This window comes from Doryrhamphus excisus, linkage group LG7 (assembly GCF_037039965.1).
Source record: "Doryrhamphus excisus strain RoL-2023G ecotype Guam linkage group LG7, RoL_Dexc_Guam_v1.1, whole genome shotgun sequence".
Classification (NCBI taxonomy): Eukaryota; Metazoa; Chordata; class Actinopteri; order Syngnathiformes; family Syngnathidae; genus Doryrhamphus; species Doryrhamphus excisus.
The window spans coordinates 11,491,609-11,518,996 of record NC_136363.1 but is presented as its reverse complement, the minus strand read 5'-3'; the positions used below and the strand labels follow the sequence as shown (position 1 = coordinate 11,518,996).

The 27,388-nt window shown below is 47.9% G+C and overlaps 1 protein-coding gene across 2 annotated transcripts; it reads left to right on the top strand.

Moving 5' to 3' along the window:
• The first annotated feature begins 620 nt into the window (after positions 1-620).
• On the top strand, positions 621-27,350 carry cica (capicua transcriptional repressor a). 2 transcript variants are annotated; one of them, XM_058046590.2, is made up of 22 exons: positions 621-857; positions 7,056-10,449; positions 10,685-10,943; positions 13,099-13,230; positions 13,621-13,774; positions 16,481-16,583; positions 16,660-16,842; positions 16,952-17,078; positions 17,253-17,425; positions 18,921-19,053; positions 19,142-19,221; positions 19,326-20,115; positions 20,387-20,520; positions 20,609-20,763; positions 20,847-21,036; positions 21,117-21,363; positions 21,449-21,609; positions 22,608-22,750; positions 23,245-23,396; positions 23,483-23,617; positions 23,693-23,818; positions 24,619-27,350. In XM_058046590.2, the coding sequence occupies exons 2-22, from the start codon at positions 7,168-7,170 to the stop codon at positions 24,885-24,887; spliced, it is 7,128 nt and encodes a 2,375-aa protein (XP_057902573.2). In that variant the 5' UTR covers positions 621-857; positions 7,056-7,167; the 3' UTR covers positions 24,888-27,350. The 2 variants fall into 2 exon arrangements, with proteins under 2 accessions (XP_057902573.2, XP_057902572.2); XM_058046589.2 differs by having other exon boundaries at positions 20,384-20,520.
• Positions 27,351-27,388: the final 38 nt, after the last annotated feature.

Genomic DNA, 27,388 nt, shown 5'->3' with positions numbered 1-27,388 from the left:
CATTGGCCTCCATGCCGAGAGCATCTCGGCCAATCGCGCGCTGCTTTGGTGACGTATGTTTCCCAGCACCTGTCCTGATTGGCCGAAGGGGCGGGACTATGGTTGCTCTGCTGTTTTGAACACCTCCCATTAGCAGAGTGAGCGCGGCGAAGGGAGGTCCAAAGAGAAAGTGTGTCAAGTTAGAAGTTGTGTGTTCTGCGTGCTTAAAGTATATGATTACTCCAGCATGACAAAATTAGAACTTTTGGCACTTTACACTTTTCTAGTTTTATTTTAATATGAAGTTGAAAATAGAACGTTTACCTGTAAAATAAAAACATCTGGATGGGCATTTGAAGGCCTTTTTAGGTGTGTGGTTTTTTTTTAGATTTTTGTATGTCACCGATGGAAAAAGAAAACAAACTTATAGAGAAAACCTTCACTTCCGCATGATCACGCCCACTGGGGCGCCTGATTGGCCTGGGCCGACTCGCTCTCCCAACAGCTGTTCTGTGTTTTCCCACACCGCCATTGGCTGCCGCGTGCCGTCAATCACTTTTACTTGGCTTTTAAAGCCCGCCTCTCGCTCGGCTCTTGGCACCGCCATTGGTTACTGTACTCGTCCACGCGTCTGCATTGGCCGAGCGGCCTGGTTGTCAAGGCTTCGGTGGCTCCATTCACCATTTTGCGACTGTAGCGTAGAATGTACAGAGGCAGGAGTTTTTTGTCCTCCTCATTTTTAAGTTGTCTCGCCGGAGAAACATGAGCGACGACTGACTGACACCCGCGGACGACTGGAACCGGCCTCCCTGCCCTATTTTCACTCGCGGACTTGGCAGCATTTAGATAAGTACAGCTGGGCCAGCTTGACGTTAGCGGTGAGTGTTAGCTAACTAAAGCTTCTCCAGCAACTAGCCTAGCGGCTAACCATCTTCTTCTTCTTCTTCTTATTCACTACGGAGTACATTGACTGAACTCCAGAAGAGCATTTTATGCCGAGAATATTAGCTTGTCTACTGCGTGGCCGGGAGGAGGAGGGTGTGAGAAAAGGGAGCGGTGCGTCTCGACATAGCCAGAAAGTTTTCCACTAGAATTAAATCCAACGTCATAACTCAGTAACTGCACCAAGTCTTTGCACTTTTCTGTCCCGTTGACTCGCATGACTTTATAATAATAATAATAATAATAATCATCACGAAGCAGACGAGAGGAGGAGGGGGCCTGAGCTGTTGGGGGGGCGGTGGTTGGGCAGTCTAGGGCCTTGTTTGTGTTTAAAACATTGACAATGGAGCAAATAACGATGAGAGTGAGTGCAAAGTTGTGCTGGAGGCCTCAGCTGTCATTTGACACAGCTGTCACTCACTGATGGGCCCAACAAGCACTTTTACTCAACTTGGGTGACTGCTCACCTTTCAAGGCTTTAGTGGCAATATGAAGCAGTAAAGACATTCTTTCCCTTGGTGGTAGCAGGATTTCCTTGCGGCCTAATTTGTGTGTGTGTGTGTCTGTGTGTGTGTGCAGCCTCGGCCTGCATGCACGCATGCTGTTGTGCAGCCAGCTCCAATGCATGCCAGTCATCCTGATACTAGCACCCATTTTTGCATACAGTGCTTTCATTCCAAGCCAAGTTGCTGGTTTGTTGTTTGTTCCTTTTGCTAACCAGGCAGTAAACAGGCTTGGCCTCGCCCCCCCAGGCCGAGCTGTAATAATCCTGTTATTCACTTAACTTTTAGTCCTGTGCGCATAACTACTACATTTGTGCTTGACAAAAATAACATCCACACTTTCACACGTCACATAGCATGCCGAAGGATGCGTAAATGTTCTGTATCGGTAGTGAAGGGTACCTTTCACACCTGAACCGATATGCTACCGATGCATCGGTGCTAAACGGTACAGATGGGTAATAAATTTTTTAAATTTTTTTGGTTCATACTAAAATCTTAAAATTTTTCAGTGTAACATCTATTTTCAATATATGAACTATACAACAAGCATATCAAAACAATTTTTGCATATTTCTTATACTACTCAGACGAGATTTTAACATTACATTTTTTAAGTACAATGAAAAAATGGCAATATATTGCAGTCTACTAATATAATTTCTACTACCTTACACTCTTATGCACTCTGTGTGTATACTAGCCGCCCCGCCTCCTTCCATCGAGACAAAGAGACTGTACGTCTGACAAAAGAGCTCACTCTGTTTATGTCGTTGTTCTATGGAACAGACCTGCTGAAAGCAACCCTCTTCCTGCCTGTTTCGGAGGCGACAAACGAGGAAATCAGACACGCAAGCACATGGCGTATTGAAGGCGGCAATATAATATAATAATTCAGTTTGTTTTCATTTATTGTGTAATGAATTGATTTATTATCATCCTAGGCCTAGTGCCCACAAATCTTGCCTTGTTTTCATCTCACAAGACCTGTAACACCCCTAATGAATACCCTTAAGTATGCAGTCTTTTTTCCAAAATAATGCACAAATGAAGTGAATTTCCGTATAAATTGTGGTTGTTGTTGGTCACTAACGTGGCCTTTCAAGTGACTGAGCCTGCAACTGGACATGACTGACAGCTATCTTCTATTGTTCCACTCCCTCATAGTCACAGAGATGCGTTTAGGTACAGAAACATGGTACCGTTTCAGTTTACATAAATCGTTACCTGGTAGTACCAACGGATTTCAGTCGGTACCTATAAAAGCACAGTTTGGTGCCTGTCCCTACGTTTTAGTCCTACAAGTATACCTCTGTGCAATCCCATTCTCTGTTTTTACTGTATGTATATGCAATTAATCATTCAATGCCATGCTCAAAAGCGACTGAGAGAAAGACGGATTCATGTCTCACAAAAGGCAAAAAGGAGCAAACCATCAGGTGCATAACGAGGCAAAACCATGCCACATACTACTTAATACAATATTTGATTTTGATTTGATCACTTCATTTTGTTAAATGTCATCATGCTGCAGGAAAGCAGCATTCCACAGCGTCTTGAGGAGCATAAATGATGAAAAAGTCAAGGCCATATTGACTCTTTCACTCTTTATGCAAGTTTTCTTTCCACATAAATTGCTCATGTCGCATAAACGTATGTCTCATGCTATTGGGCAGTCAAATTAGAGACGCAATTGATGAATCATTGCCCTGATGAGACATCACGTACATTACTCCCCACATTATCTTGACCAGGGGTCTCCAACATGCAGCCATCGTCTGATGAGCGTCATTGGCGATGATGCACTTGCACGTCATTTTTATGGATGCCGAGGGAGACATAAAGTTAGCAAAAATATTAAGAGCAAAGCAAATATGCTTAGAAAACAGATATTAAACACTTTACTACCTAAGTACATTATTTAACATTATTAGAGCCCTCTAGACATGAAGTAGCACCCCTATAGTCACCTTTACACTCCATTACCCAATATAGTAGACATAATAAGAGAAAATAAGACAGAGAAATCCTGTTTACCACTTTCTAAGTACATTTTTAACGTTATTAGAGCCCTCTAGACATGACGTAGCACCCCTATAGTCACCTTTACACTCCATTACCCAATATAGTAGACATAATAAGAGAAAATAAGACAGAGAAAACCCGTTTACCACTTTTAAATACATTTTTAACGTTATTAGAGCCCTCTAGACATGACATAGCACCCCTATAGTCACCTTTACACTCCATTACCCAATATAGTAGACATAATAAGAGAAAATAAGACAGAGAAAACCTGTTACCACTTTCTAAGTAAATTCTTCACATTATTAGAGCCCTCTAGACGTGAAGTAGCACCCCTATACTCACCTTTACACTCCATTACCCAATATAGTAGACATAATAAGAGAAAATAAGACAGAGAAAACCCATTTACCACTTTTAAATACATTTTTAACGTTATTAGAGCCCTCTAGACATGAAGTAACACCCCATAGTCACCTTTACATTCCATTACCCAATATAGTAGACATAATAAGAAAAAATAAGACAGAGAAAACCTGTTTACCACTTTCCAAGTACATTTTTCACGTTATTAGAGCCCTCTAGACGTGAAGTAGCACCCCTATAGTCACCTTTACACTCCATTACCCAATATAGTAGACATAATAAGAGAAAATAAGACAGAGAAAACCAGTTTACCACTTTCTCAGTACATTTTTAACGTTATTAGAGCCCTATAGACACGAAGTAGCACCCCCATAGTCACCTTTACACTCCCATTACCTAATATAGTAGATTTAATAAGATAAAATAGGACACATATCACATAAATAAGACATAACACAGAGGCACACACACCCTAGCCTACGGGTTGCTTCATTTGCTATGCTTACTACATGTTTATTTAGCAATAACACTTACTTGTACATTATAATGAATTAAAGAGAACGTGAGACAGGTTAGTTTTCCCCTCCCGACGTGTTGTTGCAATAGTAATTAATCCTTGCACTCAACCACTACTAATGGATGAAAATACTGCAACTTCGTCAATGATGGTGATGATAATGCTACTTAAATACATGTACCCAGTCTTGAAAACAGTGTGTCTTTTAAATGCCTTATATTTGTATATTTGACCATTTTGACCAAAATGCTCCTAAATATGTAATTCTTTACCGTCATAGAAAATGGATGTTTTATACAGTATACGTATATGTGGGCGGTGCGGCAGTCTAGTGGTTAGCGCACAGACCTCACAGCTAGGAGACCCGAGTTCAATCCCATACTCAGCCATCTCTGTGTGGAGTTTGCATGTTCTCCCCGTGCATGCGTGGGTTTTCTCCGGGTACTCCGGTTTCCTCCCACATTCCAAAAACATGCTAGGTTAATTGGCCACTCCAAATTGTCCATAGGTATGAATGTGAGTGTGAATGGTTGTTTGTCTATATGTGCCCTGTGATTGGCTGGCGACCAGTCCAGGGTGTACCCCGCCTCTCGCCCAAAGACAGCTGGGATAGGCTCCAGCAGCCCCCGCAACCCTCGTGAGGAAAAAGCGGTAGAAAATGAATGAATGAATGAACGTATACATATATGTTAGTGTTGTTATGACTGATACTGTCTCACAAAAGAGTGGAGAAAGTGTGTATAACAGCAATAAAAGTGAGAGACCCCCGCTATATATTTTGTTGCTTCTCCCTGCAACATGAACACGGTCCTTTGAGACGATTTAATATGCGAGTGTGGTGTCATGTGACTTTAGACCGGTTTTGGAGACACAAAACAATTCGCAGCATCTGGCCAGCGGCGGTGGCGTTGGTAGTGTAGCGTACTAGAGAACAGTTTCACACAGACCAGAGCGAGTTGCATCAGGTTGACGGCAGCGTGTTATCATCGGCCTCGTGACGACGCCAGCTGTTGTGCCGACTCACTCTGCCTACCTCCACACCGAGGAGGCCAGGCAGTGCTGCTTCCTCAGTGATTAGCCTCGGTGGCACCGCTTTAACATCGACAGCACCTCCATCTTGACTCTAGCTGCACTCTAGGTGTTCAGCTTTGGGGCCGCCACCTGTGTCCACGCTATAATTGATGAGGTATTTGTGTTAAATTGGTTGTTTTGGGTGGCTGGAAACACTCAATGCAGTGTTCTTTTCCACGTGGATGACTGATACGTATGTCAACAGTTTTATTGTTGCAGTAATTTAGTGCCTAGTTGGCCTTCTTTAGACTGTAAACTATTCCCTTAGTGATCAGATCATCTACTAATCCGTAATGATACCGATCTCAATTCTAAGTATGTTTTTTTTTTTACATTATTAGAGCACTAGACATTAAATAACACCCCTATAGTTACCGTTGCGCTCTTATTATTCAATATAGTAGACATAAGAGAAAATGGGACATCATATTCACTGTTTTTATAATGTCCCCTGGGCAGCATGGTGGACGAGTAGTTAGCATGTAGGCCACACAGTCAGGAGATCGGGAAGACCTGGCTTTTCCTCCCACATTTCAAAAACATGCATATTGGGTTAAGTGGCGACTCTAAATTGTCCATAGGTATGAATGTGAGTGTGAATGGTTGTTTGTCTATATGTGCCCTGTGATTGGCTGGCCACCAGTCCAGGGTGTACCCCGCCTCTTGCCCAAAGATGTACCCCCACGACCCTAGTGAGGATAAGCGGCATAGAAGATGGATGGATGGATAATGTCCCAGAGATGCTGTGTTTTCTTTAGCAATGTTGTGTAGTTTCAAGCCATTTTTAATGTCTGTGCTTCACTTTTTCTGTGCGCCCTTATTTCATTATTTCATGCACATAATAATATGGACAAAGACATCAAGCGTGCTTTGCTGTGGGGCGAGTCCCATGCGTATCGTACACACATCAAACAAACCTTGTCAGCAAAATCAATCTGCGTAGTCCCCCCTCCCTCCCAAACGGAAGCAAAAGTGTGAGCAAAGAGGCCCGATTAGGAAAGTCGTGAATCCAAAAGGAGGATGAGGAATAAAAATGGACGTGGGAGAGGAGAGAGGAATGCTGGTAAGCTAATAGTGGCAGAGAGAGAAAGGACGAATGAAGTAACGGGAAGTTAGCTAATGCTCTTCCACAGGAAATGGAGTTTGTCGGGGCGGATTGAAACGCATAGATAAAGGTCGACACAGTGTGTTTGTGTGTGTGCATGTGTGTGTGCGAGTGTAGAAGGAATTCCCCCGCCTCTACTTCCCTGATTTCAAGCATGCAGTGTGTGAAAGAGAGACAGCAGACGTGTCTGCTCCGTGTTTGCTCAGCAGCGAGCCACCTTGTATGGATGCGTGTCATGTGACCTTATGTAATACTTTGATCTGTTATGAAAGTGTAAATGAGTCACACCTTCATTACAATACTCCCGTCCAGCACCCTGTCATTGTGTGTACTTAAGCAGCGCCACTACTTTATGGACTATTTCACCGTTTTACTGTCATTGCTTTGACTTTGTGCAAGGTCCATAAAGGCATGCTTGGGAACTTGGAGAAGGCCGCCAAATGCACAAAAGCTCCCACAGACACACTTCAGCTGTTATGCTTTGCTTACTATCATGTTGTTGTTGTGGATTGGTTGACAATATGTTTGTGTTTTTCCTTTCTTTCAGCATTTGTGGAATACAAAAAGCAGCAAGTTGCGATGAGAGTGAGCAGCCCATGCAGAAGACGTGACTAGAGGGCCGAGAAGGAGGCGGCAACAAAGACTAGCTTGATGACAAGATGAAGCCAATAAAAAAGCAGGGCCGGCGTTCCCCCCCCTCTACCCGGGCCAAAGGGGTGAAGCGCCGTGGAGCGGGTGAGGCTACTGAAGGAGGGGAGAAAAGAGATTCGAACGAAAACCTGCAAAGCCAAGATCCCTTTTCTTTTTCATCCCACTCGGAGTCCACTGACCCAATCAGAAACCGGGACTCTTCAGACGGTGAATCGCTTGTCATGGACTCTGGGAAAGATGATCGACCGGCGCGTTCAGCATTGAGTCACAGCGACAGCAGCGGGAGCAGCTGCAGTAACAGCAGCACGCCGAGCGCCAACAGCAGTCCTAATCCCACATCCAGTCGCAAAACCGCCACCTTCAAGGCCCGCATTCCCAAAAAGAAATACACATCAGAACACTGCTCAATCACTGCCGCCGGTAGCCATAGCAACCCTGGATCCACCACGCCCCCTCCTCTTCTTCTGAGTGGTGGAGCCCTCACCCAAGGGTCATCATGTTCAGGTAGTCCTGACGGCAGCAGTCAAAGTCGCAGCCTGATGGCGGACTTCCACGGCTTGACCACCAGCAGGGAGCCACCTCAGGAGGATTCCCCGGGAGCACCTATCCTGTCCCTGCGAGGGGAGAGGCCAGGAGGGGTAGAGGTGGCCAGGGATTTAGAGCGAGTGTCACCCAGTCCCCTGCCTCGCTGCTCTTCCACGGACACTGCAAGTGAGCACTCAGCAGACCTGGAGGTAGTGGCAGACATTTCCCCACACCCATCCTCCACCCTCCCCGATGCGCTCTCCGACGCTCTGGCCAAAGGACTCAAGAATCAGCGAGTCCTTGCCCGACAGCTCATGAGAAGAAGTGAGAAGGATGGAGGAGGCGAAATGAGGAACAAGGAAAGGACTTTGGGCTTGGTGTTTCGTGCCGGGGTGGTCCGTAAAGTCAACGGTGAATATGGAAGCCTGGAGGTGCAACTAAATGGGGAAAAGGCACTCTGTCGTTATCCATATAGACACAACAGTCCTCCAGGGGTCGTAGATATCATTCTGGATGCTCCCCCGCCTGGTGTTGACCCGATATCACTCGGCACCCGTGTCTGTGTGCCCTTCAGCAATGACAAAGGTGGCGAAGGCCAGTGGTACCAGGAAGGCGTGGTGACTCAGGTGGACACTCACCCAGCGGTGGCTAATTGCTACCGTGTCCTGTTGTCTGATGAAAGAGCTGCCAATGCAGATGAGGATGGCAGGGGTGCAGCCGGTGCAACGCAAGCCGTGTGGGTGTCCAGACAAACACTCCGACTCCTGGTGCCACCTTGGGACCTGGACTTACCATCAAGGGAGGCAGCAGAGGGCACACGAGATAACGAAAGGGAGCAGGAGGACAGGGATGAGATGGACGTGGAGCAGGAGGTGTGTCGGTTGAGCCGGGGTATGACACCTGGTGTGGGTTCTGTGTTGGGAAGGGTGTACCCTTGCATGGCTCCTGTGTCCTCCACATCAGGACACGGCATTACCACTCCAATCACTCCAGCCTCTGTCCTCAGCCTGGCTCCAGGGCGGGAGTGGGACATTGACAAAGACTTTGCAAGGGAGAGGGACCTGCAGAGAAAGCAGGAACGAGAAAGGGAGAAAAGTGCGAAGCAACAACAGCAACATCATTCCTACATGCCGCTCACCCCGGAGGAGGACATGGAGGTGTCCCACTTCAACATGGTGCCAATGGGGGCCATTATCCCGGGGGCCAAACCCATGGCACTGCCTCAACACCGCCACATTGTCTCTAAGCCCCCTCCTGGCTACCTCAATCCCCACCTGTCTGTGGTGCAGGGCATTGGAATCCCCTCCAGCCACCTTACCCTGAACCCTCACCCCCCTCCTTCCCCTGTCCTGCTAGGCCTCGACCCGGCCGTAGCAGCTGCAGCCGCGAGTGCTGCTGTCATTTCCACACCCCAGCTCCCGCCCCTTCCACCTATATCCTCCTCGAGCACCTCCTCCAGAGTGGAGAAAGCATCAGGAGGTGGCTCCTCTGGTGGAGGGGGTGGTGGATCTGGATCAGGTTCCACTTCTTCCTCCTCTTCACGTTCACGCACCCCACTGACAGCTGCCCAGCAGAAGTACAAGAAGGGAGATGTGGTTTGCACGCCTACGGGCATCCGGAAGAAGTTCAACGGTAAGCAGTGGAGGAGGCTGTGCTCCCGGGAAGGCTGCTCCAAGGAGTCACAGCGCAGAGGATACTGCTCGAGACACCTGTCCATGAGGACCAAGGAGATGGAAGCCAGTGGAGGCATCCGGGAGCGAGGAGGGGGTAGTAGCACAGGGACCTTGACGCCATCTGATCTCCGACTAAGCGGGGGCCGAGCCAGCTCTGAGTTTGACTGGGATGAGACTTCCCGGGAAAGCAGTGAGGCCAGCAGCCGCGGAGGAGATTCCCGTCCCCGCCTGGTCCTTCCTTCCCTTCTTCCCCAAGACCTTTCTCGCTTTGACTTTGATGAGTGTGAGGCAGCAACCATGCTCGTCTCCTTGGGGGGTTCCCGTTCAGGCACGCCCTCTTACTCGCCCATCTCCAATCAGTCGCCTTTTTCTCCGACCCCGTCACCTTCTCCCTCCCCGCACTTCGGCTTCCGCCCAGCAAATTTCAGCCCCATCACCGCGCCCTCTTCACGCCGCCACCGCCAGCTGAGTGGCACCAAATTGGGCACGTTAGGCACAGAACGAGAGCGCCACCTCTCAGGCATTGTGCCCACTTTTCAGACCAACCTCACTTTTACGGTGCCCATGAGTCCCAGCAAGAGGAAGCTTGACACCCATCCCCCTCCTCCACTGGCAGCAGTCCAGGACTACCAGAACAAACCTGATCAACAGGGGGTGGGGGATCTGAATCTTGGCCCTGCTGCCTTCAGAGTCCTTTCTCCCCAGAGTCAACCCACAACCCCATCCTCGCTGATTTTCCCCCGGCCACGCAGCGCCACCAGCCGGCCACCATCCTCTGCAGCTTCAACACCCCCACCCATGCTGGTCTCCCCGACTCCCCCATCCCCGCTGCCACAGGAACCATCTCCACGCCGTATCGTGCCCCTGCGGGACTCCCCAGTTATTGTCCGGAACCCAGATGTGCCCCTAGCCAAGTTCTCTGAGGGCCCCCTAGCAAGGCGGGAAAGGAGTCGGTCCAGGGAGCTCAGCCAGGCCCAACATGTGACTCCTCCAGGCTTGCAGGTGCCCGTTCCCATCAATGGAGCTACCACTAATGGCGCCGTTCTTCTGCGCAATCCTGGTTCTGCTCTGGTCCTGGTCACCTCCAGCTCTGTAAGTGGGGAGTTTTGTTAATTCCACCAAGCGGTACTCTTTTGTTTGTCATTTTTCTCGACAAAAGGTGCCAAAAATGAAACTATAGTGGTGTCATCTGTTAACTGAAGCATTGTGGGACAACTGCAATGGAAACCTTTCCAAAGTGTATCCCAGCCAACTAAACTGTACCGCTTGGTGGAAACATTTCTTCATTAACATCTGAACAAAATATGACACCTCCTTTCCTTTCCAGTCCCTGACCCCAGCCTCAGCAGGCCACGTCGCCCTTTCCAGCTCCTCTGCCCCGGTCTCAATGTCAACCACCACGGGTCCTATCCTGTCCTCATCAGAATCCGGGAGCCGGGAGAGCAAACCCGAAGCCAGCATTGGTGCCCTGCCTCAGCCGGTTGCCTGCCACCCCACACCTACGGCTTTGTTGCCGCTCATATTGCCGGCTGAGTCTCCTCACCCTGCTCCACGCAAGCAAATCATCATGGGACGCCCTGGCACAGGTGAACACTAAACGTTGATGATTGCTGATGGTTGATGACCTTGAGGAGAGTAACTCTTTCGGTTGCCTGTTTTCTATACAGTATGTACTTGGGGGATGTATGTACATAGAGGTGTTTGCCATTGCCATGACAACCAAAGCCAAAAGCTCACGGCAAATGGTCTTTTTATGTGTCACTTGGGATTTAAAAAAAAAATATTGATACGGTTTGTATCAGGAGAACCAGACTATAGAGTGGAGGGAGACACCTGCTGTGGCCCCGCCTAGTGCACTGCAGGTATATTTGGACACATGCTCCAAGGAGCCGGTGTGTCGCTTTGGAGGTCAGGAGAACCGGCGCATAGAGCGTGAGGAGCCACCTGATGTGGCCCAGCAAGGTGCACTGTATTCGGGCACACGCTCTGAGTAGCCTGTGTGACGCCACAGAAGCCTCTGACAAACCTTTGGCACTTTTATGTTCATGGTAATGGTTTAATTTTATTTGAACATGCATCAGGTTACAATGGAATGCATCACATACATCAATTCACAGTTGCCCACACACGCCCCAAAAAGCAAAGCTTATTAAATCCCCCCCATCTGTTACTTTTACAATCTGTTACTATTCCATTTATTCACTTCCTGTATTTATGTAATCGATGGGGGTTTCTTCCCCCTCATTGCGGATATGTGGTACAACTAGCACTATCATGTCTTAGCTTAGAGGAAATTACTACAGGCCATCACAGACAGGAGAACATTTGATTTGCTCACAAGTAATCTCATTTCACTGGAGTGTTTTTTTTAATGATCAGTTATCTGAGCCATTTTTTATGTTATAGAATTTATCAGTATGATGTCATAATTCCCTCATTTCGACACCATATTATTGTGCATCCCTAACATTATTATGATTACCACATTACTTATAACATTGTGGCTAGGTTTGCAAGGGGATTTTTTTAATGGATTTTTTAGTGAGTTAAAGCAGGTTGTCTTTTTATTGTAATTATTTACCAGTAGGACTCTCTTTTTTGCTTTTCACTCCTCCCAAAGTGTGAAAGCTGTTTGGTTGTCTGAGTTGAGAGGCCCGATTTGAGGTTTCAAATACCAGTCACTCAGGCTCCCCAACATGCTGCTCATTATGTGTTTTGCGTTGCATGACTCGTACGCGTGGTGCCATAAAGCGTGTGTGTGTGTGTGTGTGTGTGCGCGCGTGGGGTGTCGCCCTACATATGAGCATGTGTGTGCATGTGTGTGAGAGAGAGATAAGGAGTGTTTCAGTGAAACTCTCAAAGGGTGAAAATATTGACAAGTCTAGACATGCAACATAGAGAGTAGAAGTGCAACAAGGACAGTCTCTCTCACACACACACACACACACACACACAAACTCGCACACATGCAGTTCCAGACAATCAGACAGGGCACGGAGGGCAGTCCCAGCGTGATGTGAATGTGTTTCATCACCGCGCCGACTAAAAAGGAGCGCCGGTATTGCTGGCGTGTTGTCATGGATACACGGTTTCCACTGGAAGAATTAGCGCAGTGAAAGCCTGAGCTGATTACCCGAGCGCGCCGTTATTGCTCCCTCCCTCGCACATCGCTCACACGGCTGCCAGCAAGCCGCCTGCCTTTGTAGCGTTGTAGCCTTGCCTCCGCCATGCAATAGAAAGACTACCAAAATGTAAAAAAGAAAAGTAAAGGCCCATAAATAAATATGCATAAGGCGGCGGAGGTCCCCACGGCTGAGATTCCTCCTAAATCTAAATATAGCGCTGCAGGAAAAAAGCACCATCCCTACCTCACCTCAAGGAGTCGACACAGCCTCCAAAATACTCTCCTCAGTTCCTCCATAGTTTCCTCCATGTCAGCAGAGATTTTTTTGTGCACAGGACAATTTTTTGCTCAGATCACATTAAAAACTGTGTAGTGGGGTGTGACCAGACATGAGACGATGGTTTAAACGTGTATTTGGAAGGTGGTAAACAGGCTATGTGTGCTCTAACTACAAAAATATTCAATTTATAAACAAGGATTCCTACTTCACGGAAACTCACTTATCACAGTCGGGTCAGAAGTCATTCTTTCTATCTGCAGTCCGCAACAGCACTGACTCGGACGAACATAATGACCGCTCCCTTTCTCCCCCCCTCTCCCTTTCCATGCAAACACAGTGTGGACCAACGTGGAGCCTCGCTCTGTGCCAGTGTTCCCTTGGCACTCGCTCGTCCCTTTCCTGGAGCCCAGCCAATCAGGAGCAGCCGCCCAGCCCGCTGACGGCCAGCAGTTTGTCAATCAGAGCCAAGGTAAAACAATTATGGTATTTAAATAACATAACCTCACTCATTTTTGAGTAAGATTGTGTTACAGTGTCTTACAGCTCAATCTACACCCGCAGTAATAGACATATTGTTACATTTCATACATCACACAGACAAGTGTGCTTTTGTGTGCTGATATTATCAAGCTGTACTTGCAGACTTGTACTAGTAACAGGACGTCCCACACTGACAGCCAAAAGTACACATGTTGTGCAAACTGCCGCTCATGTCAGCATGTTCGAAAACATTGCAACTCAGCACAGTTGGCATTCACACTGATTATTTAATCACATAAAATAAATGACAGCTTGTAGTACCACTACATTCCTCCAGGGCGGCACAGTGAGTCTTTTCCTGACTTGTGTTTGCTTTCAGAGCCTCGATGCGGCGTGGCCCTGGTGAGCGACGGGTGCCCTCGCCCACCAGACCTGGAGAGGGGATCCCCGTCACGCCCGCCTCCCACCAATGACAACCCTCACACTGAGAGGGGCGGGGCTGACAGCGAGACGGAGAGCGACACAGATGATCCGTGAGTGCAAAAGCCAGACACTCATGCTAGCTAGTGATCCTGGTCTTCCGAATGAACATGTGTAGCTGCAAATAATCAGATGCCCAAACAACACACAGGGGGCCAGAGTCAGCCTGCCATTTAGTTTTATGTGGGCCGCAAAAGCCTATACATAAAATATTGTTGTCTTATTGTTATTCTTTTATTCATTTATTCATTTTCTACCGCTTTTTCCTCACGAGGATCGCGGGGGTGCTGGAGCCTATCCCAGCTGTCTTTGGGCGAGAGGCGGGGTACACCCTGGACTGGTCGCCAGCCCATCACAGGGCACATATACGTACACAAACAACCATTCACACTCACATTCATACCTATGGACAATTTGGAGTCGCCAATTAACCTAGCATGTTTTTGGAATGTGGGAGGAAACCGGAGTACCCGGAGAAAACCCACGCATGCACGGGGAGAACATGCAAACTCCACACAGAGATGGCCGAGGGTGGAATTGAACCCTGGTCTCCTCGCTGTGAGGTCTGCGCGCTAACCACATTTCCACCGTGCCGCCCGTTATACTTTTATATTTGAATTATATATATATATTTATTTATATTTTTCTCAGTTACATGCGGCCCACATTGAAAACAAGTAACGCCCCTCCATGTGGGGGTTATCAAACCAATCCCCTCACTCACAGTGCAACCAACACAGCAACCAGCAAGACTTAAAGATCAATATATACTGTACCTGCAAAACAATACTATTTTACACAAAATGATTATCCAAGAGGTATGCTGGGTAACTTCCAGTTGGGAAAGCAGGCATGTGGTTTCCTAGCAATGCTTTGCAGTGAAACTAGCATCACATCATCACCCATGTCCCTGCTTGTTTCTCCAAAATACAACTGACAGTGCTTCACTTAGGTTTACAGTCGACAGTCAGCCAACATTTTCTGGTGCGTTACTATCCTCCCCTGGGAAAAGAGGAAAACCAGCGTGGCGATATGGAGTCGTGTTTGTAGCGATGTATCTTCATTAATCAAACTTGTGTTTGTAAGTACCACTTATACTTCCCACAAGGATGCTACGCTCGCAGCGTGTCGTGAAATCCACTAAAATGGCGTGTTGTCTGCAAACAGCCGTACAGCCTCTGCTCGCTCACTCGCCGCGCTCTTCATCGTCTGCCTCTTGTTTTGCTCTTTCACGCTGACTCAGACAGCCTGTCTGGCTCGTAGAGTGTTGGTTTTGTTTTCTAAAGAAATGTCTCAGGGTCGCCGTGCTCTCGAAAGGCCGCCGCCGACTGAATGAAAGGATCCTGACTCTCGGCGGCGAGATAACAGGAATGCACAGTCAACATGTTTGCCCTGCTCAGCATTAGCATGCTGATGAACGTGTTAGCACAGCGACAACTCGGTGCGCGTGTGTTGACTCACTGAGGCGTTACCACGATTGCTTGACAAGCAAGGCAAAGTACACTCTCCAGGCCATGACATTGGGTACACCTGCGCTATCTAGTATCATCACGTCCGTCGTGAAGGTAGTGTGGCTCGGTCGCATAAACATCACTTTGGCGTTGTTATACAGTATGCATTATACATTAAGCGCCTCTCCTGATTCGCTCTTGCTCCCCTGCAGCAATGGTGAACAGACGTCTCAAACTACACAGACGCAACTTTCATCTTTATTATTCCCATTACAGATAAACAAAGTCAGCAGTTACGCCTTCACTTGTAGCTTAACTGTTGCTTCACGCCCTGAATCCCACTAGAAAAATGCGTGTTTTCTACACTTCCACCTGTTAAACTATTATTTCATGATGTATTGGAAAAGGTTCCCGTTGCTGAAAGCTTTTTCATATGTTGCCTTGACTTCGGATGCATCGTCATTTGCATAATCATCTGCATTTCTTTTTTTCTGTAATGTGCAGTAGCAAATGCTAACTGGACATAATAAGTGTGTAAATAGTGAACGCTACGTAGCTATATCAACTGTCATATTACTCCGGTTATGTAGACAACTGTTGAGGGATGACTTGTAATTATAATTACTGCCATATTGAATTGGAATTGTGAGTGATATCAACTACTTTGATTACCTGTGAAACTGTGAAATACTATTCATGAGTATTTTATATAGTAGTTTAAAAGTTTTATAGTAAGAAATAGATCATGTCGACTTTTAGGGGTGTCAGAAGATCTCATGTCAGAAGATATTGTGACAATAAAATGTTTCTCGCTCAGACAAAAATTGTCTCCTGGGCACTGGGCTCAGGGAGATAATAAGTTAATGGATTAACCACACAGTAGATTCAAATTATCTTGATTATTCAGCCAGCCCACAAAATGTGGCCATGTGTCTGTTTTCCTCTTGTCCCATGTTCTCATGACACCCCTACATACTGTATTTAGCCTACAGGTATTACAGTTTGTTGAAAATGTGTATGCAGATGCTGACATTAGAGACGTTAGCCAGTTTGTTACAATAAATAAATGTGTATTTGATTATATCGTGAAATATAGAATATATAAAATATAGTGATATATGATGAGGTCCATATCACCCAATATTTTTTATATTTGTAGTCGGAGGTAGATGTTTTGGGCTTGGTCATTTGAAAAGTAGCTCACAAGCTGAAAAAGTGTGAGCACCCCGATCTCATACAACCAACAGTTTAGATTATGCAATGCAAATATGACCTTAACACTCTAATCCAAATGATTTTGCACTGCAGTTTCTCCCCTGGTGTTGCCGCCAATGATCCGGCGCCCTCGTCTGGCCCTGCAAAGAGACGCACGCAGTCCCTCAGCGCCCTTCCCAAAGACGGGGACAGGAAGGTCAGTCCCGCCTGAAGATGCACAAAAAAAGCAAAACCATGCTGAACTCTTAGGTATGTGCATTTCATTCCTCCAGAGGGAGAAAGACCACATCCGGCGCCCCATGAATGCCTTCATGATCTTCAGCAAGCGCCACCGAGCCCTGGTACACCAGCGACATCCCAACCAGGACAATAGAACGGTCAGCAAGATCCTGGGGGAGTGGTGGTATGCTCTGGGACCCAACGAGAAACAGCAGTACCACGACTTAGCCTTCCAGGTATGACTGCTTCTTTGTTTTGGATTTATTTCAGTCTTCTACTTCAGTCCGCATCCTGAAGTCGTGTTAGTTAGTAGTGTCTAAACTTCAGCTTGAGATGTTCTTCCAGGTGAAGGAGGCACACTTCCGAGCTCATCCGGACTGGAAGTGGTGCAACAAGGACAGAAGGAAGTCTCTGTCTGATGGCCGAGGGGCCGCCAAGGAACCGCGAGAAAGGAGCATGTCCGAAAGTATAGGTGTGTGTGTTGCCTTGACATGATGATGCATGATAGGACACATACAACTGCCAGCAATGTCCTGTGAAGATGAAAAAATAGGTTTCAGGGCCCCTGTCCAACATTTCCAAACACACAGTATATCGTTTGTGTATGATCCACCATATTGGCTCAGCCTCTCTTTCGTCTCTCCAGACACTCATTTGGAAACTCAGGCGCTGGAGGGCAAGCTGGGAAACTCGGGATGGACGGGCAGAGCAGACCTCCATGGGGGGCCCTTTGGCGGGCAGCACCCCCGTCCCAGAGCGTTTTCCCAGAGCGCCGTGCACACCCTGGAGCAGAGGGAGCACGAGGGAGACCACGAGAAGGTAAAGGATTGTTAAGTCTGCAGCTTGAAGGCAGCCGACGCACTCTGGAGAATGTATGTGTGATTATCTTTCCATGAGAACAAAGTGTGTGTGTGTGTGTGTGTGTGTGTGCGTGTTTGTCCTTCACACCACTAAAACAGCCGCCTTTGTGTGAGAATTGTTAAGGCAGAAAGCTCCCGGGGGTCTCAGCCTCCAACTTGAAACATCTCTCTGCCTGCTTTTGAATGCTTTTCAAGGTGTCAGACACTGAAGCATGCTTTTGTTTTCAAGCTGGCGCTGTTAGCACTAATGTGTGTGTGCTATCCTCAAATACCTTAGCAAGCATTACATACATCCCTCCCCTACTATACCAACTGTTGGAGGCGCAAACAAACATATTTACATCCTGTAAGAAAAAGAAGATAATAGGGTTGATGGGCAGATCCATACTGAAATATTGATACTTCTCATACCAGCTCTTCATGCTCTACAATCAATTATATCTTTGAAAGAATTGATTCTTTTGATACATGAGTAATTTGAGGTGATGTTTGTGTGAAAGGTTTCTCTGTTGAAAGGACGAGCAATCATAAACAGAGCCATGTATGAATTGTGAATAACGTTTTTATTCATTATTATCATTCATCCATTTTCTACCACTTATCCTCACGAGGGTGGTGCTGGAGCCTATGCCAGCTGTCCTCGGGCGAGAGGCGGGGTACACCCTGGACTGGTGGCCAGCCAATCACAGGGCACATATAGACAAACAACCATTCACACTCACATTCATACCTATGGACAATTTGGAGTGGCCAATTAACCTAGCATGTTTTTGGAATGTGGGAGGAAACCGGAGAAAACCCACGCATGCACGGGGAGAACATGTACGTAAACTCCACACAGAGATTGCCGAGGGAGGAATTGAACCCGGGTCTCCTAGCTGTGAGGTCTGCACGCTAATCCACCCACGACCGCCGTGCTGCCCTCATTATTATCATTCATTCATTCATTTTCTACCGCTTTTTCCTCACGAGGGTCGCGGAGGGTGCTGGAGTCTATCCCAGCTGTCTTTTGGGCGAGAGGTGGGGTACACCCTGGACTGGTGGCCAGCCAATCACAGGGCACATATAGACAAACAACCATTCACACTCACATTCATACCTATGGACAATTTGGAGTCGCCAATTAACCTAGCATGTTTTTGGAATGTGGGAGGAAACCGGAGTACCCGGAGAACACCCACGCATGCACGGGGAGAACATGTACGTAAACTCCACACAGAGATTGCCCAGGGTGGAATTGAGCCCGGGTCTCTTAGCTGTGAGGTCTGCGCGCTAACCACATTTCCGCCGTTCAGTCCTCATTATTATCATATTAATTAAAATATTTTTTTAATCCAGTAATTAAGTCATTTATTTTTTTTGTCCCGTGAAAATGAAAGTGAAAATCTGGCCTTGTGTCATTCTCGTGGGCTCAGTCTCCTGCATTGTCTCGTCTGTCGTCTGCTCCACACCAGGAGGAGGGGCCAAGCTTTTTCCGGAACCAGCCTCTGCCACACGCCTCACACCAGGGCGGCGCCAGCGAGGACGTCACCAGCGATGAGGAGCGCATGGTCATCTGTGAGGAGGAGGGGGACGATGACGTCATGGGTGAGCGCTCCTCTCCTCTAAGAAAATCACATCCAATCAAGCGGTGTCCTTGAACAAAACATTTGTGACACGTGTGCCGTCTCATCAGAGGATTCGTGTCCTGAAGGCTCCATTGACCTCAAATGTAAGGAGAGGGTGACGGACAGCGATGACGAACCTGATGGGCAGGTGCGCCTCATGCTGCATGCTAACTGTGTGCTAACTTTATGGAAACAAAGAAAGTGTGCATATTCAACTTCATGTTCTGATCTCCATCTTTCCCTTCCCTCCAGCATGGCTTCCAGCCACTCGCTCGCTCCTCCCTCCCCTCCCTCTCCCCTCCAACGCCCCAGGCCGACTCCATTCCAGCTAAAAGGAGCGCAGGAGGAGAACGAGGTGTTGCTGATGAAGAGTGTGAGAGGAAGAGAAAGAAGGAAGCAGGGGAGGAGGGAAGCACAGGAGGCTCCATGAGAGGTGAAGCCGCAGGTGGAGGGGGTGGACAGGGTATCACCTTCCTGCCCATCACGGCCGGCACGCAGCCCCCACAGGGTGTGACCCAGTTTCTCAGTGCCACCCCCGCCACCGTGGCGAACGTGGTGCGACCCATTGCCAGCACACCCCTGCCCATCTCCAGCACACCCGTGGAGGGCGCCGTCACCCTCAGCTCCCCGCCTCAAGACAAGAAAGCGACGCTGCTGATTGGAGGAGGCCAGCAGCTGCCAATCTCCACAGGGGGTGGGTACCTGTCCTCAACCTCCTCCCCCGGTACGGTCACTGTCGCTCCCACCTTGGCGGGCAGCAGCGTGGTTACTAGCCTAGTTTTGGGAGGCCCCTTGACACCCCCCCAGCCCTTGAGGCTTCAGCCCCCCCTAGCTGTAATAAGACCCGCTGCCACCACCTCCCCCCTCGCTTTCGCCCCTGCTGGCTCCAAGCCGCTAGCGCAGGTCCAGTACATCCTGCCCACCCAAAGCCCGTCCCCACCTCAGCTCACCCACCAGCAAATGCTCTCAGTGCCCACTGATGCCCCCCTGGCCAATGGCACGCACTTGGGGGCAGGAGTGACAGCTGCTTCAGGATGCAGAGGTGAGACCGGATTGGCTGAGAGAAGAAATTACTTGGCTAATTATAAGAAAACATTTTACAGTAGATTTGATTGATTGACAGAACCATTACAAAGAATAGATGTGCTGCCGCCTACCCATGCCTAAGTCACTCAATGCACTCACGTCCTTCCACTTTTTTTAATCAGGGCCTGAAATGCCCCCGCTTCCCATGTCAACGTCCCCCGCCCACCTGTGGCTGCCGTGTTGCCTTCTCAACTTCATTCACTTCTCCTGTCTCCTCCTTTCAGCAGTTCAAAGCCAGCTGCCAAGCAAGATGCTGGTTCCCATGGCAACTGTCAGAGCGGGGTCCACAACTCCACATCCTCCCATCTCCTTGGTGGCCCCTCCTCTTCCTGTGCAAAACGGCCCCACCACAGGAAACAAGGTGGGAATTAGGCCCATGACGAAGCCGCAGTGCAACCCAGCAGACACCAAGACATGGATGTTATTTATTGATGTGTTGTCCTCCGCAGATCATTCAGATCGCTCCCATGCCTGTCGTCCAGCCCAACGTCCACACACAAGCAGTGCACCATGGGAGCCCCTTTCCTGTTTCCATGGCAACGGTGATGGCTCCTGGTGCGCCTGCGCCCCCACAGACCGTTCTTCTGACCTCTCCACCCACCAGGTGAAGAACACCTGAAAGACTTCATTTGGCCTCCACTTAATATCGTGTCTAACTTTGACACGCATAACACGTCTCCCCTCCAGGATCACCTACGTTCAGTCCGGCCCAAACGCTACCGCGGCAATGCCCCACCGAGCCCCGCCCCCTCCGGGTTCTGCCTATCTGTCATCTCCTCTGACGACATTAGGCTTCACAGCCGTCGCCCCAGGCGGGCAGACTCTGCTTCAGCCCGTCACCTGCCAGAACCACACGTCGTCCCCTGCTGGCCGTCAGGTAAAGAGCACCCAAAGGCGGCGTGCTGTTCACCAATGTCAGGTGCCATCTAATACGAGATCCAATATGTCCATCATCAGGTTCTAACCGCCATCTACCCTGCTCCAATTGCGCCGCTGGCGCCAAGCGTGGTCGCCGTGACCACAGCGCCCTCTGCCGCCGACGCCCCAGACCAAGACAGTCCCAAGCCGATTCAAGGCTCGGCAGCCAGCATGGAGGTGGTGGACCAGAAGGTGGATGTGAAGAAAGAGCTGGATGCTCCTGCTGAGGAGGAGGAAGAAGGCCAGCACACCTCCAGCTCTGTCGCCACCCCCGCAGAGGTCACGGGTACAACTTTACCCACGATGCCGAGCTCCTGCAAACACACGACACAAGCCTCTGCTGTCTTTGATGAATGATTTTATGCCAACAGCACAACAAGAAGAGGACGGCGCTCACGTCATCAAGGAGGAGCGTGTCGTTGAGGAAGAGCATGGCGGAGAGAAACAAGATTCGCTGGAGCAACGGATAAAGGATGGCCATCAAGATAAAAGAGGCGGAGAGATGGAGACAGAGGATCGAAGCAGTAAAGAGGCAAGACAAATTTAATACTGCATACTCAATCCATCAGACAGTATGCAAAGTGTTTACGCTACAGCTTTCTACATGATAACCCACAATGCATTGCGCTCCTACCCGAGCCGAAATCGTCAGGCTGAAGCTGATTTCACTTAGCGCTAAACTCTTTAACACTTTATTCAGATGTTTTTTTTCAAATCAGGTGAAAGTGGCCGTTTAGATCCCAAGTGTGCCATTTATTTGTCCAAATACCACCCGTTGGGTTGGTATTTTTGTTGGGATGAATTCGGCAAAATTTAAGCTCGCTAGTGAACAATGCACTTCCGGTTATTTTCACAAAATAAAATACCCCCTTACTTTTGTCATACAAAAAAAACATAGTGATAAATCACTGCTTTTACTTTGAAAACAATAAGCGAACCAACTCACAATATATCCTGCTTGACACCACCGTTTGGACTGATCTCGTCCCGGTGGCGTCATGTGGCGTTGCATCCTGGGCAATTTGGGTATGAGTAGTAAGCTGACGATACATATTCAACATTTCTGGCGAATGCAGTATGCATCCGGGAACTTCTTGCATACTCAAAAATACTGCCAGTGTAGACACACTGCATATTCAAAAAGTTGGTATGAGTAAGATATGCCTTTATTCGTCCCTCAGTGGGGAAATTTGGTAAGGTAAGTATGCGGTTTCGAACACAGCCAGTGTTTCAAGTAAGTCTTGAGTCACGTGAATACTTAGTCACAGGAAAAAGGTGCTGACCTAGCATTCAGGGTGTATGTAATCCACACATTTGTACCACATAATGGCTTTTTTGACATTGGACAAAATGTAAACAATATATCATCACCCGCATCCTTTGATTTTTCTACTATTTTTCTACTATGTAGCTCTCAGAGGGAAATAAGGGGAAGGCGGGGGGGTTGGGGTCACAAAATGTTGTTGTTTTGGAGTCAACAGTCTGTGGGAAATAAAACAATAACACATCAAGCATTTTTCTCTTTTGAAGGCTGCACCTCATACTCCTCCTCCACCATCTTCAAGTGTGGACCTCCCTCCGCCCCCGCCGGCCGAAAGAGAGCCCGCTTCCTCCTCCAAGAGGATAAAGTTCCGACCTCCACCCCTCAAGAAGTCTCCCGATTCTCACGACAAGTAAGTGGCACGAGTTCATTCATTTATTTATGAATTTATCCTCACGAGGGTCACGGGGGGTGGTGGAGCCTATCCCAGCTGTCTTCGGGCGAGAGAAGCGGGGTACACTCTGGACTGGTGGCCAGCCAATCACAGGGCACATATAGACAAACAACCATTCACAGTCAGTCGGCAATTAACCTAGCATGTTTTTAGAATGTGGGAGGAAGCCGGAGTCCCCGAGAAAACCCACGCATGCACGGGGAGAACATGCAAACTCCACACAGAGATGGCCGAGGGTGGAATTGAACTCGGGTCTCCTATCTCATACAAGTTATCAGTGATAATTGAATCTGTGTCCAAGGACCATAATAAATATTCGCAGTTGAAGTCTGTGTGTATGTTAATATTTTATTGTTCAATATTTCCACATTATTATTAAATGTTATGTTAAATATTTTAAACATTTTCCTCAAAGTCCTCATAAACCTTTGTCTACTTTTTAAAATTGTTAGGGTTTTGTCAGAGACGTACTTTGAGGAGCGTTTTGCTGAGCTGCCAGAGTTTAAACCGGAGGAGGTGCTGCCCTCGCCCACTCTGCAGAGTCTGGCCACATCCCCTCGAGCCATCCTGGGCAGCTACCGCAGGAAGAGGCGCAACTCCACGGGTTAGACATCAACATCTCCCCATTTCCCATTTCCATATTCCATTGTCACACCTCTGATGCAACATCTGATGTCCGTGCGCCACCAGAGCTGGAGCCAAACATGGAGGACCCGAGCTCGCCGAGGAGGAAGACCCGCCGCCTCTCCAGCTGCAGCTCAGAGCCCAACACCCCCAAGAGCGCCGCTAAGTGCGAGGGAGAGATCTTCACCTTTGACAGAGCAGGTGGGACACTGACATCTACGGAGATCGCAGCTTAGAACCCATTCCCACTTCTCACTCCCAACCTTGTCCCAGCAGGTACCGATGGAGAGGATCTCCTGGGAGACTTGGACCGGGTGCCCTTCTCCTCACTGCGTAGGACTCTGGATCAGCGCCGGGCTCTTGTCATGCAGCTCTTTCAGGAACATGGATTCTTTCCCTCAGGTGATTCAACTGTCCTCACTAGGCATGGACCATTATGTCTTATTTTGAAAAGATAAAGTAAGCCAGTCCAAACAGTCATTTTTAAACCATATAACATAACACCATGAAAGTGGAACACACGTCCAGAAAAAAATGACAGAATTATTTCTAAATAAATAACAATAAACATTAAAGTTGCAAGCAGCCCCTCGTACCCCCACGCAAGTCAGGGTTCACGTAATTTAGAGGGGCGTGGTCATTCATCATATGCACCAATTATGATGAAGACCTGAGTTATTAATCATAAAAGTTTCCAGTGCCCGAGACTAGTTTGTTGAAATTGTTTCCGCCCTTAACCAAAAAAATGGCCAACTTCCTGTTTATTTTGGAACATGATATTTATGTGCGTCCTGTCATGATTGACACCTCCACTAAATGATCTGTGAAACTGGTGGCGGGGGCTAATTTTTTTCCAAATTTAAAGGGTTTAGGGGCTCATGAAATACAATATATTTTTGCCCTCAGAAATGTGACAAAAGAGAAGAATAAGTATTACATTTGCAAAAATGACATTCATAATCCATAAATAGGACTGACAAGCTAGAGCTAGCTCATCAATGGCGACGCCGTGAACAATAAATGTCGTTATTGACAATCTACTGTTCCCTTTCAACAATGGAAAATGTGGAACATAATGACAAACAATATATGATACATTTAAGTAAGGTTGATAAATCATGTCAGGGACCCTTTAAGTTTGTGAAAGGCCATATTTAGGATTCGGGCTCACTTCCTGCCACGTGTCCCCCCCCCCCCCCCAGCTCAGGCCACTGCTGCCTTCCAGGCTCGCTATGCAGACACCTTCCCCACCAAGGTGTGCCTGCAGCTCAAGATACGCGAAGTCCGCCAAAAGATCATGCAGACCGCCACGCCGGGAAGCGGGGAACCCGGCGGCTCATCCGAGGCCGGCGCCACCCCTTCTCAAAGCCCTGCCTTCAATCCATCATCTCGGGATGACGGAGGAGGTGCGGAGCAGCAAGAGGACAAAGGCCGACAAGGACAGGAGGAGCCAAAAAGCGAAGGTTCATAAGCCGGATCTTACTCTACTCTGACCTGGCTGGAAGGTTATCGGAATGTGGTCTGGAATGTTAAAAAAAATGCTCAATATTCCCATGAGGCTGAAGAAACGGACAATCTTTACAGGATATTTTCACTTCTTGACCCAGGTCTGCCCTCAGCACATTTGCACAGTAGTTTGTATTTGGGCGCAAACTCTGTGCTACACACACACATACACACACACACACACACACATACACACACAGTATAAACCATGGTGCAGGCAGGTGTAGTCTCCAGCATGTACACACTTAACTAGTCAGACTGTTACTCTTACTCTTGATTGGCTGCACCCAGGAGCTGCCACCAAGGACCCCCCCCCCCCACCCCCCCACCCTCACACACACACGCACACACACACACATTTAAAGGCACTTTGTCACTTACCGTGCAGATGCAGTTTGCTGTTGTCAGCCAGCCCTCAGTTGCCATTGACTTGACCTCGTGGTCCTGCCACTCCTCAGCACAGTGGCCCGGACACAAATCACAACCCCGACGACCTCCACTGATATTCCACAGCCCCTCGATGCTGCAAGACAGACAGCGTGCGCACACACACACACACACACATACACACACACAGGCATGGACAGTGCAGTGTGTATGCACACAAAGCGGCCCCCGCTGCACACTTTTAGTGATTGTAACGAGAAGACAAAGTGATTTTTGTGTGACCAATCTTTGCACCTTCAGTTGTTGCCATGTTGAAAGACTGAACCTCCCCCATTGGCGGGATTGTGTGTGTGTTTGAAAGCGTAAAGAGATTATGTCAAAGACACTCTAGGTTGTGTGGCTCGGAAAGACGTTTGACACTGGATGAAAGACGTACGGACCCAAAAAAGTTCATATGCAACGCAACAACAAGATGTCAGGCTCACAGATGGAGACAAAAAAAAAAAGATAACCACACCGGTTGGAACCTCCCAGTGGATATGATGTTGCTTTCTCGTCATTGTTGCCGTGGAAATAACCCGTTTTTTTCTCTTGTGGCTTGTGTTTCTTCTCCAGCATAATGTCAAGAAAATCACACATAAAAAAAAAAAAGACTTTGGACTTTAGAGGTTGTCCCCCTCCCCGTTTGATTTTTAAATGTTAAGCAGGGGGGAGGCTGCCTCGTCTCTCTCTGTCGTCGCTCTTTGTAAAATGTCGAAAATCAGGTGTTTGCACAATCTGCGCGGCGCCCCTCTCGTCCGAGAGCACCGCAAGTCAAATCAGGAAAGTATTGTTCTTAGAGATTGTTTTAGTAGAAAAGACAATAACTTTGTTCCACATGTTATCAATGACCCCCCCCCCCCCCCCCCCCCAATCCCACCCCAAGCTGTACCTCTCTCAAGCGTTGTGAGAAAGTGCCCTTAAGCACTGGTCCCGGGTCAAGCGCTATGTAGCTCAGGATGGTTCTGGTTAGGGTTAGTTCAGGGAAAGCAGATCCTAGACCAGCCCTGGAGGGCAGTCGTCTCTGGAGCCCTCCCCCTACTTCCTTCCCTCGCTTCTCGACACTTTAACCTTTCCCATCAAATGGTGCAATAGGACATTTCTTTTTTTCTGGGAACGGGTGGGTTTGTTTTTGTTTTTTCTTTTTTTGGGGGGGTGGGGGGGTCGGGAAGTACAGCACCCCCTGAGGGGACATTGACCGAAAAAAAATGATGGCTGAAAAACAAAAAAATCTTGCAAAACTGTAACAGTATAGGACACACATCATAGCTTGGAAATGCATGGTTTAATTTCCATCTCCAGCATTTCCGCATCCCATACTGCACAATTGTAGCAGCATAAAGTGATACTGTAACTATAGGAACAAGTTTACAATTCCGTGATGGTTATTCAGCTGGTCTTTTGAAAACAAAATGCTAACATCCGGTCCTGGCTCATATTGCTGCAAACACGTCCCTTTGAGTACTGGTACTCAAAAGGAAATACATTGTTTTCTTTCTCACTGGTGTGTGTTTTTTTTTCTATGGATTTTCCTGAGATCTCGCAATACCTTTTACGTTGTGAGGTCTCGCAAAACTGTTTACATACCGATGTTTACCATACCAATGTATGGCTAATAAAATGTGTTTCCTTTTGAGTACCAGTACTCGAAGAAATATGTTTCCAGCAACACTAGCTAGGGCCGGATGTTAGCATTTCATTTCCAAAAGACAAGGTGAATAACCATCACGGAATTGAAAACTTGTTCCCATAGATACGGTATTACTTTATACCTCTACAGTTGTACAATATGACCCGATGTGTGTCCTGTAGCAAGCTCGCAAAAAAGATTTTGCAAAAATTTGTCTTTATTTTTTCCTCCCATCAATTTTGTGTTTCTCCATGTCCCCTCGGGGGCTCCGTAGGGAGGACGGCTGAGTGCCATAGGTCGCGGATGAGAAAGAAATGAATCATTGTTGGAGAGAGAGAGTATAACGTACTAAAAGTCACATTTTGAATAGCACTTTGCTTCCCTGGTGAAGAGTTGGGAGGGGTAGTTCT